Raw genomic sequence first — 15,056 nt, forward strand, 5'->3', positions numbered from 1 at the left:
CCTGTACAGAGAAACTCCTCCACAGGGGCCTCCAGTATTCCAGGGAGAGCTGGAAAATGCCAAGGAAACAGATTCCATGTATTTATTACTTGTACTGAAATACTGAATAGACGAGACAGGCCATTGTCAATACATGGCAAGAAAATGTCATCGGCTGAAATGCCCCCAGTGTTCCTGACCTGAGGATCAGATTCCAGGGGTGTTGGAGTGCAGCTGGAGCCACAACACCTGGGAATGTGTCCTGCCCATTTACATGCTCAAGTTACACGTCTGAGAGCACTTTCTCACCACAGAGCTGAGGACAGATTCTCCCACCAGCCTTAAATCTTGTGGTAAATCACTTGGTGGAAACATCTCAGGGGGAAAGAAATATTCCTATTTTTAAGCTTGCACATATTTAAAGCTCTTTAAAAAGAATGAGACTGTTAAACAGCTTCTCTTCTTTCCTCAATACGAAAATTTCAGCTTGCAAGTGAAAAATAAATTCCACTCTGCTGGGATTGATCCAAGAAAAATAAGGCCTGAAATTTCTCAGTGCTGCTGGCAGTACATCCGAATTCTCCCGAGGCGTGTCTGAAACCAGCTCCCTGCACAGAGCAGCACTGCCAAAATAAAAGTCTGCAGCCAAATTAATGACTTTTGCCAGAGCAGAAACTCACAGGGTTGCTATTTTGCAGGAGATGGAATAATGGGAATTATCCACATTAAATACATATGCAAATCCTCTCTCCCCTCACACAGAGACAGCAACAAGAAATCCCCCCCAGCCTGGATGTGTAAACAGGCTCTCTCTGAGTGCTGCTGCTTCCTTCTGATCCCAATCTTGGCAACCCCGTGACTTCTTATCTCCTACCTGGTTGTGTTTCCACTGCCAGAGGATGTCGTAAGGCAGCTGGAAGTCGATTCTCTTTTGTCTGAGGTACTTCCCTGAAACAAAAAGGTCTGTAAGTGGCACACACTCACAGCCACGTGTCCCTGAGAGAACAGAGCTGCTCCCAGGCACCTGGCCAGGCTCTGGACAGGGCCTCTCGTGGCTGGAGAGCAGAAAGGAGAGGGGCAGAAACCTCTGAGAATGTTCTGGATGTCAGGACAGGCCCAGGGAAGAGCCCCCTGGACACTGCAGCTGAGCCCTGCTCTCCTGTCCTGGTCAGGAAGGACCTCCATGGACAGTGAGGGAAGGAAAGGAGATGGGTCAGACCTCACCAGAGCCAACCCCTGACATCACTGACCACACCTCACAGGACTGACCATGACACCTGAAACAACTGACCATGACACCTGACAGGACTGACCACAACCCCTGACAGGACTGACCACAGCACCTGACAGAACTGACCACAACACCTGACAGAACTGACCACAACACCTGACAGAACTGACCACAGCACCCGACAGGACTGACCACAGCCCTGTGCCTTCTCTGTGAGAAACCTCGAAGCTGACACATTCTCCCGAGTTTTCCTGTGCACAATCCAACACTTTAACACTCAGGACAAGACCAGCACCACCCATGCAGGCTGGTAAATCACAATATTGTACTCAAAGAAATCAAATCAGTTTTGAAAATACTCTCCCAGCCTGTTCCCGTGACCTTTACCAGAAGAGATTTAAGAATGAATTCAGACTTGGCAAACACATTCCTAGATTTTTTGGAAAGGCTTCAAGGGGATCTGTATTTTCAGCAATAACTGGAACTCGTTTTAGACAGGAGTTCCTGCTTTCACTGCAGATTTTGGCTCTATTCTAACATTCACTGTCACCCCTAAAGGACACAGACCCATTACATCATTCACACCAGACCCAAGGGCTGACACTGGTTAGTTCTAGCCAAGACTCAACATTCTCTGATCATTTTGCTGGAATCCTGTGTCACAAAACTGCAGGGAGCAGAGTGTCTGGATGAGGTGTCAGGCCCAGGCCTGATTTTCTTCCCCCCAACTTTTTTAACTGTTAACAAGTGCCTTTATGTTCCTCCAGCAATGCTCTGTGGCTTCATATAAATTCACACGCATACCCTCGCCACTGGAAAAAAAAATGGTAATGTTTTCCTTACAATTTACCCTAAATTACTTTCCATTTTCAATGCCTTATTCATCCCTAGCAGGTTCCAGGAAAGAGCTAAATCTGCCGGGAATTTGCTTTCAGTTCTATGACCTCAGCAGGCCAAACAAAAGGCTCTTTCAGGTGCCCTGGCACTGGGCCTGGAGCACAGGGAAGGTCCCCCCAGTGCAGTCCCCTGGCAGAATCCTGGTCCTGGTCACTGCTCTGGGGTTAAACAATCCCCAGCACCCCTGGAGCAACGGGAGCAGCTCCAGGGCAGGACCAACAATGTGGGTTAGAAACCTGGTGAACCTGGTTTTATGACCCTTTTCAAAAAGGAGCTGAGCAAAGGCACGTTTTGGAGAATTTAAATTGCCACCTTTATCTCTGAAACCTGTTTTGTGGCTCCTGATTCACACAGACCTGTCCAACTGTTCTGCCTTGCTGTGCAGCTGTGTATGGAGCAGAACAGCTCAGTTACAGCAGACAAGCCAATGACAGCCTGTGTCTGATGGGACAAAAATTCCTGCAGAACAATGTGGAATTTCCCAGAGTCGCCTGGCATGACAGGACTTGCAGCAAGAAATCACAGCATTTCAAAAGCTGAAACAATTACCTGAGAATCAGGTAATTACTTAATCCTGGTTTATCCTGGGAAGTGATATGAGCTGCAAACAGTCTGGGAGTTCCACAGCATCCCCCCAGCCCAGTCCCTGGAGCAGCATCCCGAGCTCCATCAGCTCTGGGGGCCTGGGATAGACTTAGGTTACGGCTTCTTTCCACAGACACTTCCCTGGAAGTGGTCAAGGCCAAGTTGGATAAAGCTTGGAACAACCTGGGCTAGTGGAAAGTGTCCCTGGCCATGGCAGGGCATGGAACAAGATAAACTTTAAGGTTCCTTCCAACCCAACCCATTCCATGGTTCTGCAAAACCCTAAATCCCATGTGATCCCTAAATTCCATGGTTCTGCAAAACCCTAAATCCCATTTTTTTCCTACCCGAGACCTAAAAATGGGGATAAAGTAAAAACAAAGATAAAGCAAAGCTTTTAATTCTTCCACCTTTTTATCCATGTTTAAAGACAGACACCATTAAGATGGGGGCAAGGGAGAATTTATCATTCCATGCTCAGCTTTTGGGATGTAACAAATGGTCAGAATTGTCTGTGGCTATTCTGCTGTAACTTTACTTTGAGGTGGAGACTATTGCTCTGCATTTCATCCAAGGATTATCACAGTTAAAGCAGGTTTTCAACTAGACTGGTATTTTCTGACACACAAAAAAATTGAGAACAAAGTTCATGTTTTAAGCTAAAAAAAGCCTCTTGAGTCAAACTGGGGAACACAGAGGGATGAGTTGGCAAAGTTCATGTGCCAAAAGCCATAGGTGATCTGGCAAGGGATAAAAAGCCAGAGTAGAGGGAGACAGGTAGAAGCTGTGCAGCCCTCCAGCTGCCCACATTTGTTTCCCAACAATTAAGACCCAGGTGAGGTACTCACCAACGTGGATAGGGGCTGGGAACAGCCCATGCTCGTGCTCCCCTGGTGTGTATTCCAGCTTCTCCTTCTTCAGCTGGATCAGGCGGCTCTTGGGGCTGTGGAGGACAAGGACAGAAGCAAAACATCAAATAGGGAACATCTGTCACTTGCAAGAAACACATTTTCTGTTTTAGTTAAGGCACAAATGTCTGGAGTATCAGTCAAGAGAATAATAATAGAAATGGCAAAAAACCTAATTTCCAGGTTGCCTGTCAAACACACTGATCCCAGCCATTCCACAACAGAGCTTTTTCCATAACTGCTGTTCAGGCAACACCCAGTGGGACACCATCGACTTGAAATGCCCAGCATGTGATATAAAAGTAATAACTAAAACTACACAAATAAAAGACAACCAATAAATCATATCTAGTGGTTTTTGCTGAGGAATTGGACTTGTGACACATGTACAGCCCTGCTCTCTCACTTCCCTAAGAGCAAACATTCATGCGCTGCCCTTTAGGAGGTTGATCATCAGGAAAGGCAGAAAAAGAACAGAAATCAGAGTTAAAGAAGCAATGAGACACCTCTTTACAGAAGTAAAACTAGGAATATGGAATCAGAATGGCTGCATGGGTCAGATCTGTAACCTGGTGTTTACAAACATCTCCTTTTGGCCAACAACAAACCTTGGAAATGGAATCTGATGTGGTTATATTTAGAACTGCAGCCCTGCAACATTCAGAAGAGACTTCCAAATGTTAAATATACCAAATATTAAGATATAGAGAAGCCTATTGAAGTTTACTGAAATTTTTTAAGGGATCTATTTTAATACCTGGACATATAACAAAAAGCTGACCGCATTAAAAATGTGACATTATTGTATAACTAGTGTTAAAATGTGACATTATTGTATAACTAGTGGAAAATGCAAGACGAAAACAAATTCTGAGATACAGATATCAACAACTGGAAATAATTAGGAAGAAATTCTTCCCTGTCAGGGAGGTTAGGCCCTGGCACAGGGTGCCCAGAGAAGCTGTGGCTGCCCCTGGATCCCTGGAAGTGTCCAAGGCCACGTTAGACAGGGTTGGACAGGGCTTGGGATAGTGGAAGGTGTCCCTGCCCATGGCAGAAAGTGGAAAAAGATGAGCTTTAAGGTCCCTTCCAACCCAAACCAGTCCATGATTCTGTGATTCCAGGCAAGTCAGTTAGACCAGGGTGGGATCTCACCAACAATCAGAGAGATGATAACTTCCAGCTGCCCAGGTGGACACCAACAACAGGGAGCTGGTGGAGGACATTCCTGAGCATCTGACAGACTGAAACATAAGCCTGGCTACATAAAAGATTGGATTTGATGATCCTGGGAGGTTTTCCCAACCTTAATGACTCTATGATTCTGTAAGAAATGCTTCCCTCTCTAATCCACTGCCTAAAGCGGTTTGGTTCAGCTTCTGCAGGGACAGATTTAAAACACCCATTTGGATGCATTCCCCACCAACAGAACTGAACTGGCCTCTCTGGGTAGGCTCCCAGTGACAGGGCAATGGCCAGGGAATGTTTTTGAAGAAGGTGAGAACATTTTGTACCACTCTGCAGAGGTTAAAGCTCAAATTTAGTCTCCAAATGTCAGCATAAAGTCTCAGGCAAATGAAGAAAGGAACAAAGACCAGAACCACATTTGTCTTCCCTGTACCTTCACTTCTCTCCATCCCCCTCCTTCCTTTCTTTCTGTTCCCCCTCTTCAGCTTCTAGTGTCTGTACACTCTTGCCATGTTGGCTGGGGTTACTCCTCTGTGGAATTACATTTTTGAAGTGTGGAGCCCCATTTTCCCTCCCAGATCACAGTTTCATAAACATCTGAAGTGGGATAAGCTGGCTTTGATGCTGGTCTGACTGCAGGGTTAACTGCTCCAGGAACCCCACAGTGGAAGGCTGGGTTCCATCCAATCATTATCCCACCTGGACATAAGGATGGGACAAAGGAAGGGACAGCACAGGAACAAGAATAAGCCACAGAGGTGAGGAGAAAGTACAGCTGATTCTTTTGGTGCAACATCAGCTTGTGCCAACATCAGGCACCTGCTGAACTGCAATTCACATCCTACTCGAATACCAAAATGCTGTATTTCTCTAAACACTCTACAAAATTTTAATTAATTGCCAATTTACTAATTATTACATTTCTTTGGTGAAGTGAACTTTGCAGTTCACTCCTCTAGGAAAGTCACTGCTGAATACAGAGAAGATTCCTGCACAAGATCTTCCCTTGTTTTCAAAGCTGCAGCCTTGTGCAACCACACACTGAACTCCTCTCCAGCACCAGATCTGTGTAACTCCCAGTGGAGCCAAGGACTGGGAACACTCCTGTGGAGGTTACAGGCTTTACAGGCTATGCTGCCTACCAAATTACAGTTGGAAATGGAGGTAGAGCTGAGACTGATTCAGGAACCATTCCTTTTATTCTTAATTCATTTGCAAGGAATCAAAATCTAAGCTTTCTTCACTGTATTTTAACAAGGTTTCCAGACTGAGGTGAGCTGGAGTGAAATCCTGCTGAGGCAAATTGCACGTAGCTGCAGAGAAATGAGGCAGTTTTAAAAGACCTTGTTAAAATCAACTTTTGAAATCTCTTTTAACAGTGGACTAACACAGGCCAGGCCAGGCCAAACCTCTCCTGTGTTGTTGTACAGCAGTTTGATGTGACTGATGCTGTAATTTGTACAAACCTCGGTGCAATTTTCACTACTTCACGTCCTCATGATGTTTAGTAATTATTTAGGAAGGATGACATAGAGTAGGAAAATGGTCTTCAAGGCCAAGTGTCTGCAGTGAACGCTGCAAACAACTACAGAAAACCAGTGAGTACAGCTCACTAACAGGACACAGGGACTGTGGCAATGGGGACAGGGACCAACACTCACTGTGACAGCACTAGAGGGTGCCCCACGATCACAGAGCTGCCTTTTCCTTCTCCACTCAGATCAGGTTTTCAAACTCCTACAGCAGGAAGTTATGTAAATAGTGGGATAACAACATGAACTTCTGCTCTGCTCTTACTCTGTTTCCAAATATCCAACCATCTGACCATGCAGTAGAATGGGAACGGTACATCAAGCCAGCAGAAAATCTATTAACAAAAAGTTACGTGCTCTGTGGATTTAGTCTGCTGAATGAATTTGGTAAGGAAATGAGCCAGTGCCAGCACGATGGAATGGTGGGATCAGCCCTTCAGGCTGCACAAGACTCCTAAACAGAGATGACCACAGCTCTGTCCTTGCCCTGCAGGTCCATGCCCTGCTTCAGTATCAGTGTGCAAACAGTGCAGGGGCAGCTCAGACAGTGGAGGAAGCATTTGCTTCCTTGGAAGGGTGAAGCTCCTCAGAGTCCCAAAGTAGCTCATCCCAAACCCATGTATCAGGGCAGGGAAGAAGTCAGGATGTGCAGACAGGCAAAGGGAAGACAAACCAGCCCTCTTTAAGTGGTTTGCAACTTCCTCCTGAGGAGCAGTGGAGGGGTAGCTCCGATCTCTGCTCTCTGTGACAGTGACAGGACCTGAGAGAATGGCTGGAGCTGTGTCACGGGATGTTTAGGTTGGGTATCAGGAAAAGGGTCTCCCCCAGAGGGTGTTGGGGCACTGCCCAGGCTCCCCAGGGAATGGCCATAGCCCTGAGGCTGCCAGAGCTCCAGGAGCCTTTGGACAACACTCTCAGGCACAGGGTGGGATTGCTGGGACTGTGCAGGGCCAGAAGTTGGACTCCATGATCTTTGTGGGTCCCTTCCAACTTAGGAACATTTAGAGTTCTAAATATTTTACACTAAAGAAATGGAGAAGACTCTCAGCTCCTCTCCTAAGGCAGCAGACCTAACTGAGGTTTGAACCTTGCATGATGTGTACAGCAGTGACAGACCATCCAAGTTTTAGCACATCTGCTTTCAAACTACTAAAAACACAAGTGACCTCCCTTTGGTCACACCGAGATCTTCTTTCTTCCTCAGAAGCTTGACCCTCCCACTGATTCCTTCACTCTACTATGGAAAGAGACCACACCATGAGTAGCTGATAAACTGTGCTGGCAGTTTCCCAGTGGTCTCTGTAACATTTTTAAGTGGTCTATGACATACCGAGGAGGTGCCAAATTTTCTCACTTTTCAATCTGCCAGATCATGTTGGAACAGAAGGACGAATTCCTGATTTCATCTCATTTGTTCAGATGGCTGTAAAAACGTGTGACTACAAAGGGAAGGGGAAGAGGGAGGTGTCCATGTTCTAATGGACATCAGGCTGCAAACCAACCAGTGGGAAAAATAATGAAAGGCTGGGTTTTTTTACCCTAAACATCTCAGAGAAAATAGAGATGAACTTCACTGAACTGTGAAATGAACTGGGTGCATATCTGAAATTCTTTCACACAGAAGATGACTAGTTGTCACCATTCAGCCAATGAAAACAGGAACCTAACGACCCCTTCTATGCAGACAGTTCCTGCTCAGAACCTGCACACAGCCAGCTCTCCCAGCACCTGGACTGCCAGGACCATTAAGACTGTTAAATAAATCTGTTACCTTCTTCAAAGCTGATAATCAGAAACACTTTCAGACTGCTCGAGGCTGCTTTCTGACTGGGATTACATTTTACATCCTGGGTCAGATTCTGACAATTATCATGCATGTAATTTTCCACAGGCTTCAATTAAGTTGATGGTTTATTTCAGCTACTCATTAGCAGAGTGGCAGCTCTTTATGGTTCTAGGTGAAAGGAGAGTTCCCACTGGACTATCAGAGAGCAGTTTTGCTTTGTTTTACTTACTCTGTTGTTTTGTACACATCAGAGTAGAGCCCAGCCTTCTGGTACTTCTTCTTTGGGGGTCGAGGGGCTTTCTTCTCACGCTGGGTTAGAGGAGGCAAAGGCTGCTCAGGGGTTTCAGATTCAGGTGGTTTCCCAAGGGCCTCATGGGGACTGGGAGGTTCAGCTACTGTCTCAGAGAAACTGGAAGAAAAAGAAGAGATTAAAGATCACCTTCCCATAAGGATCATCTCACAATATTTCATTATTCCTCTCTCTAGTCTGGTCACCAGAAAAAGTCCACATTTCTGAATTTCTGGATGTCTCAGCTACTTGCAAAAAAAATGCAACTTAACGATCATGATCAAGTGGGGGTTAAGCATGATCATAAGAAAAGTATGATATTTTTGCAGTGTATTATTATTACAAAAAGAATGTTGTTTGTACTGCTAATGTTTATCCCTTGGAGCCTCAGCTGAGTAATTTTGAAGGCAGCTCTTGCTCTCTGCTATTGCACTCTAAAACCAGCATGTGGTAACCCTTTCCTCAGTCTTCAGGAGAGCCACAGAGCAGCCCCTGAACACGTGGTGCCAGCAGCACCCTCACAGCACCCATTTCTGGAAAGGAGAACTCCTGTCAGAGTCTGATCTGTTTACTTGACCTTGGGGACAAGCATAGTAATCTCAGAGAGAGATTTCTGGTGTGATCCTTTACCAGTGACTGCACAGCTGCACTCCTTAACTCCTTTTTGCTGCTTTGGCTTCACTCTTTACCTGCTGTACATCAGTTAATCTCACTTTACATCCTGTGTTGCCCGTATTTGTTTGTGATCTACATGAGTGACATCTTAAGAATCCCACAGCACACATAACTCTGGAGAGCTCCTTATTCCACCCATGATGAAGGAACAATCTGTGCCACCTCATCAATAACCATTACCAATTCATTAAATGTATCCTTCACCCACACAGCAAGTACAGAACCCACAGTTTTGGATCACCTGAGATCCCACTACATTTCTGGGGTGTGTTCTGTACCTGAGGAAGACCCTGAACCCACTTTAACAGGTCTGTTGCCTCTAAATTGAACTCCTTAATAATAACAGCAGGCAGCAAGCAGAGGATTCCCTCACGGATTGAAATGTTCTAAAACCAACTGAGGCACAAAATTGCAAAGGAATCACCTCTTATTGCTCTCCTGCTCCTCTTCAGGCAAAGACTTGTGTCTCTTCCTGGCCTGTTCCTCTGGCAGCCACCTCTTCCTCTTCCAGCCCTTGCGGTGCTCGGGGTTCAGGTTCACGCTCTGCACCACGGCTTCGATGACATCTGTGATGGTGTCTGGCCCCAGGTGCAGGGGGCTGCTGCTCTGCTCCCTGTCCTCCAGCTCCTGGCTGACCAGCCTGGCCGCCTGGAAGGCCTGCATGGACACCACGGCCTGCATGGGGTACTTGCGCGGCCTCCCCGGCCGGCGCTTCACAAAGTTGTTCCCTGTCCGCGACTGCCTCTGCAGCTTTTTGGCTTTCAGGATTTTGTTGACGTGGTCCAGATTTTTTTTTGTGGCCAGGATCTTGTTGTAATTGCACATTTTCCTCGCTTGCCGCTGCATGGCCTCCACCACGCTCCTCTTGAGGTGCCGCGGCGAGTAGCTGCCGGGCAGCCGCTCCTGCAGCAGGGAGATGCTGTCGCTGCAGGAGCTGCTGGCCATGGCCGGAGCCCCCAACCCGTCCTGCTTGCCCAGGGCTCTCTCCCGGGAGTGGTTGCGGGCAGGACTGGCCGATGGAGGGGCAGACACGTTGGCCATGACTGCTTCCAGGGTCTTGTCCAGCGTGGGCGGCCCGTCCTGCTGGGCCATGCGCTGCAGCAGGGTGTCCACCGAGTCCTCGGCAGCTGGGGCCAGGCGTGTGCTCCGGGCAGGACCTGCCACCCCTGGAACACACAGACAGGGCTGGAGTGGGGCTGGGAACAAAACCATGGAGCTCAGACACACACAGACAGGGCTGGAGTGGGGATGAGACCAAAACCATGGAGCTCAAACACACACAGACAGGGCTGGAGTGCAGACAGGACCAAAACCATGGAGCTCAAACACACACAGACAGGGCTGAAGTGGGGATGGGACCAAAACCATGGAGCTCAAACACACACAGACAGGGCTGGAGTGGGGATGGAAACAAAACCATGGAGCTCAGACACAACAGCTGCGGTAACTGACAGCATCTGTGTCCTGCGACTGCCCAGAACGTTGGTTGACAAGAATTTGTAACATGGAGGGACCCAGTCATACAAGTCAGTCACATTTCATGTCATCACTGTTAACATGTAATTATTTTCTCTTTATTCCCACATAATTCCCTATTTCTAACAGCAAAGAGCAATGAGGGTTCACACAATCCTCAAGTTTCTTTCTATTCAACACTAAAAATACAAAACCCTCTGTGCACATAAAAATTCAATCCTGATAAAAAACTGAGCAACATCTGAAATGTTTTTAAATTAAATTTTCTTTTTTTCTAATAGTTTGGAAGTACTGAAACACCTTTTTTGATTGCTCTTGCAGTTTCTTTATCAAACAGGCAAGGCTGGTGATGACAGAACTGATTGGATAAAGGTAAATCAAGGTATCTGGACAAAAGAGAAAGGGTAATTTACAGAGGAAGTACATTTAGATCTGACTTTTAAAACTGTTATATGCTTTAGAGCTGAAGATTGGTGTTTGAAAAAGAGAGTTTCCAGGTCAACCATGTAGATTGTGCTGCATTAAAAAGGGATTTGTTCTAAACTAAGAGCTTCTCAAAGCTGCCCTGCTGCTCCTTAGTGATAACAGTCCATCAGAAGAAATCCTGCTCTTTCTGCAATGAAATGGATGCTGCCTTCTCATAAATACATCACAACTGCACATTAGCATTGACAAAATGTTACTGCAATTGTGGCCAATTATTTAGATCAGATCTGCTTAACCCAGCGGGGCCCAGGCTGGAGACTGAGCAGCACGTCCTGGTGTCAAGGGAACTGTTACAGGGAAGACAACAAAATGTGTTTATAAAGGCCTCTAGCATTTGACAGGAGGGAGATTATTTGTTAGCTGGGAAATAAAAAGCACAACCAGTTTAAATATTTTCTAGCCTTCTAGCTCTTTTTAAGTATTTTCTAGTTCAAATATTTTCTAGTATTTTTCTAGAGCTCACTAGAGCACTTGTGTTACTCTGGAGAACGTATTTCTCACTGAGATTCCAAAGTCAGGAATTTTTAAGTGCAAATGAAAAGGCGATTCAGAGAGTGCACAGTTTGGAGGAGGAAGAGTCAGCAAGACGTGTTCTAAAAATCCTCCTCTGGACAATTCCTGGTGACAAAGGACAAGAGAAACCGCCTGCTGGGAGCTGACCTGGACACCCCAACAACTCCGAGACAACCAGAAGGATTTACGCTTTAAGCTTTGCATTTCAGATGAAACAATAAAGATAAATTACCCTTTGTTTTCTTCTGACCTTTAGAGGCACGAGGGGATGGAGCTGGGGCTCCTCACAGAACCCACCTGCTCAGCACAGTGAGCTTCAACCAGCACCATGTCAATGGATGCCCTGGAATTGGTGCTGCTGCTGCTTGGAAACTGATCCAAAGGGCTGGGACACTGCAGGCTCTGATCCCAGGACAGCTGCAGCTCTCTGACAAACACACTGAATCCCACATGCATTCCAGATCCATGGAAAATACAACAATGACTGATCTGCTCAGCTGCATCATCACTTCGGGGACTTTGAAGTTGATAAACTTGTGATTCATGTAATTCCAATGCTCCTGCACAGAGCACTCATCGACTTTAACACTTCCTATTCCCACTTAAAACAACTGCAGCTGCCCCTTTCAAGTGAGTGAGGACAAGAAGGTGAATGACAGAGAGGAAGATGGGTTTCAGTCCCTTCCCCACTGCAAAGGACTTTCTGCAGCACAGGCTGAATGCAGCATCTGTTGCAAACATCTGTTTAAAGCAGGGAGGAAACGGCACTTTTGGCACATCCTTCCTAGATGGAAATCATAACCAGTTCTGAGTACCAATCCTAGCGATTTAGTACATATTTGCAGTCAATTTGGGTGTCTAAGAATGTCTGAATTCTGGTAAAGGGAGTGTTCCTGCAACTGAGCTTCTTAAAAAATGGGTCAATATACTGAATTTTCTTCTGTCCAATCCTAGGGGAGCTCACATTACATTTTTATAGAATCATAGAATGGTGTGGGCTGGAAAGGACGTTAAACACCAACTTGTTCCACCCCCATGCCATGGGCAGGGACACCTTCCACTGGAGCAGGTTGCTCAGAGCCCACTCCAGCCTCTCCTGCTATCTGGGATAACCACTGGGTGACAATGTGCAAGAAATGAACATTTTCAGATCTTCCTTGTGACACTATGGTCAAGAGATTTGACACTGTCATAGAGCTGAAAATGTGACTGAGCAACACACACAGAGTCACACACACAGGGAGTCTGCAGAGCTCTGACCTCCTCACAAAACAGCTCAAACACAGGGTCACAGAATCATGGAAGCACTAGTGTTGGAAAAGAGCTCCAAGGCCATTGAGTCCAAGCTGTCCCCAGTGCCCATCTTGTCCCCAGCCCAGAGCACTCAGTGCCACCTCCAGCCCTGCCTTGGACACCTCCAGGGATGAGAACTCCAAACCTCCCTGGGCAGCTCCTGCCAAGGCCTGAGCACCCTTTCCATGGAGAAATTCCTGCTGCTGTCCAACCTGAGCCTCCCCTGGCCCAGCCTGAGGCTGTTCCCTCTCCTCCTGTCCCTGTTCCCTGGAGCACAGCCTGACCCCCCGGCTGTCCCCTCCTGTCAGGAGCTGTGCAGAGCCACAAGGTCCCCCTGAGCCTCCTTTGCTCCAGGCTGAGCTCTCACAGATCCCTCATCCCTCAGATGACTCTCTAGAGCCCCACTGCCCAGTCAGGAGGGAGAACCTTTCCCTTCCTCATGAGCCTCAAGCAGGGAATAGCTGAGGTGATATCTCCTCCAGTGATCCTGTGCATCCAAGGCTTATCCTCATACCATGGACCTGATAAGGTGCCACCAGAGTTCCCAGGCCTTTCAGTACTTCCAGTATCTCTCTCCCATGACAATTCCTGACCTGTCTGGGGGCATTCACAGCTGTATCATTAGCGATGACTGGGATGAGCCACATCTCATCCTCTATCACCTTGGCAGGATTCTGACATGTGAGGAAGAAAACCCAACAGTACATCCTAGCCTGATCCTCCCCTGATCTGGCCAGGGACAGGAACCCTCTGCCTCCAAAGCAGTACAGGAGTCAGACTCTTCTCCAGGGAGGAATTAATCTACTTCCCTCATTCATTGATTAACTGTAATGTCACAGGTCTGGATTAAAGCACTGAGCTCCGCAAGGCCTAATTTAACCTGGTGAGGAAGCAAACCCCACCCTGCAACAGCTGTGCTGCTGTTTCTCAAAGCACCAGCTCAAGTCTCCCTGTTCTACAGCCCAATCCACAGCACTTGTACCCCAAAACCAGTGGAAAAACTCAGTATCTCTAAGCTGAAGTTCTCACAGCCGTGCTGTCCCAGCTGTGTCTCCACACAGGTCTGAGCAAAGCAGGGATCCCAACACCAAGGCCCCTGAGCAGGACTTGCCTGGAGAAGAAGTGCTCTCCGACGTGGATCTCTTCCTGGAAGGGCTGCAGTTTGTGCTCTCCGACTGCCTCTGCGAGGGTTTGTCCTGGCTTGGCAAAGTGCCTGCAAAGCACATCAGGGAAAGGCACGAGGAACATAATTTCAGTCTTGCTGTGCCAATACAACACTAAAGGCTCAACCTGAGGTTACTCTGGTGTTGCTTGAGGAACACCTGTGTGCTCCCAGGAATGCAGGGGAAGGATGGAAAGGGAACACCAAGCAGGAATTTCATACAGGGCAATAGCATAGGTAAACAAGCCATGAGTAACACCATGTAATATTAACCACCAGAATTAGCCTGTGTGTGAAAAAAGAAAACAACCCCCCCCATATTCCTACTTTCAAATGAACCCCCTGGCTTCATTCCTTGGTTTTCACAGAGGACTTTGGAAAGGACCTCTGCAGATTACCTAGGCCAACCACCCTGCTCAAACCAGGGTCAGGTTGCCCAGGGCCACCACATTCCATTGGGTTTTCCACATCTCCAGTGACACAGACTCCACAATCTGCCATTCCCTCACCCTCCCTATAAACACTGTTTCTTCTGCACAAACAGAATTCCCTGAACTCCAGTGGGTGCTCTTTGTCTCTCCTGCCACTGGGCACCACCAGGACCAGTCTGGCTCCTTCTTCTTCCTTCCCTCCCCCCCAGTACAGGGATACACTGGAAAGAGCTCTGTGCATCCTCTGCTCCAGGCTGGCCAATCCCAACTCTCCCAGCCTCTCTGCATGACTCCATCCCAGCTCTTCCAGCCTCCTGATGAATGACCTTGACTCTCCCAGGCTCTCTGGATGACCCAATCCCAGTTCTCCCAGCCTCTCTGATGACTGATCCCAGCTCTCCCAGGCCCTCTGAATGACAGAGGCTCCAATCCCCTGGTCATTCCTGTGGCTCTCCACCAGGCTCCCTGCAGCATGTCCAGGTCTCCCTTGGACCGGGCAGCCCAGAGCTGGACACAGCACTTCAGATGTGGCCTCTCCAGGAAGAGAAGAGAATAACATCCCCCTCATCCTCCTGGTGATGATCTCCATAACACAGCCCCTGGTGCTGCTCCTCAGAGAGCCGGT

At 47.5% G+C, this 15,056-nt stretch overlaps 1 protein-coding gene across 2 annotated transcripts in view; it reads right to left on the reverse strand.

Moving 5' to 3' along the window:
* Positions 1-15,056, reverse strand: part of ASH1L (ASH1 like histone lysine methyltransferase) — a 62,710-nt gene that overhangs the window by 21,065 nt on the left and 26,589 nt on the right. For both annotated transcript variants that reach the window (XM_085082432.1, XM_085082431.1), the window contains exons 4-8: positions 13,950-14,051; positions 9,495-10,236; positions 8,336-8,515; positions 3,541-3,635; positions 854-927 (exon numbers count right to left, since the gene is read on the reverse strand). In XM_085082432.1, coding sequence (XP_084938558.1) covers positions 854-927; positions 3,541-3,635; positions 8,336-8,515; positions 9,495-10,236; positions 13,950-14,051 — 1,193 coding nt within the window. The remainder of the gene's footprint in view (positions 1-853; positions 928-3,540; positions 3,636-8,335; positions 8,516-9,494; positions 10,237-13,949; positions 14,052-15,056) is intronic.

The sequence above is a fragment of the Lichenostomus cassidix genome, chromosome 25 (assembly GCF_008360975.1).
Source record: "Lichenostomus cassidix isolate B80296 chromosome 25, HeHo_3.0, whole genome shotgun sequence".
Lineage (NCBI taxonomy): Eukaryota > Metazoa > Chordata > Aves > Passeriformes > Meliphagidae > Lichenostomus > Lichenostomus cassidix.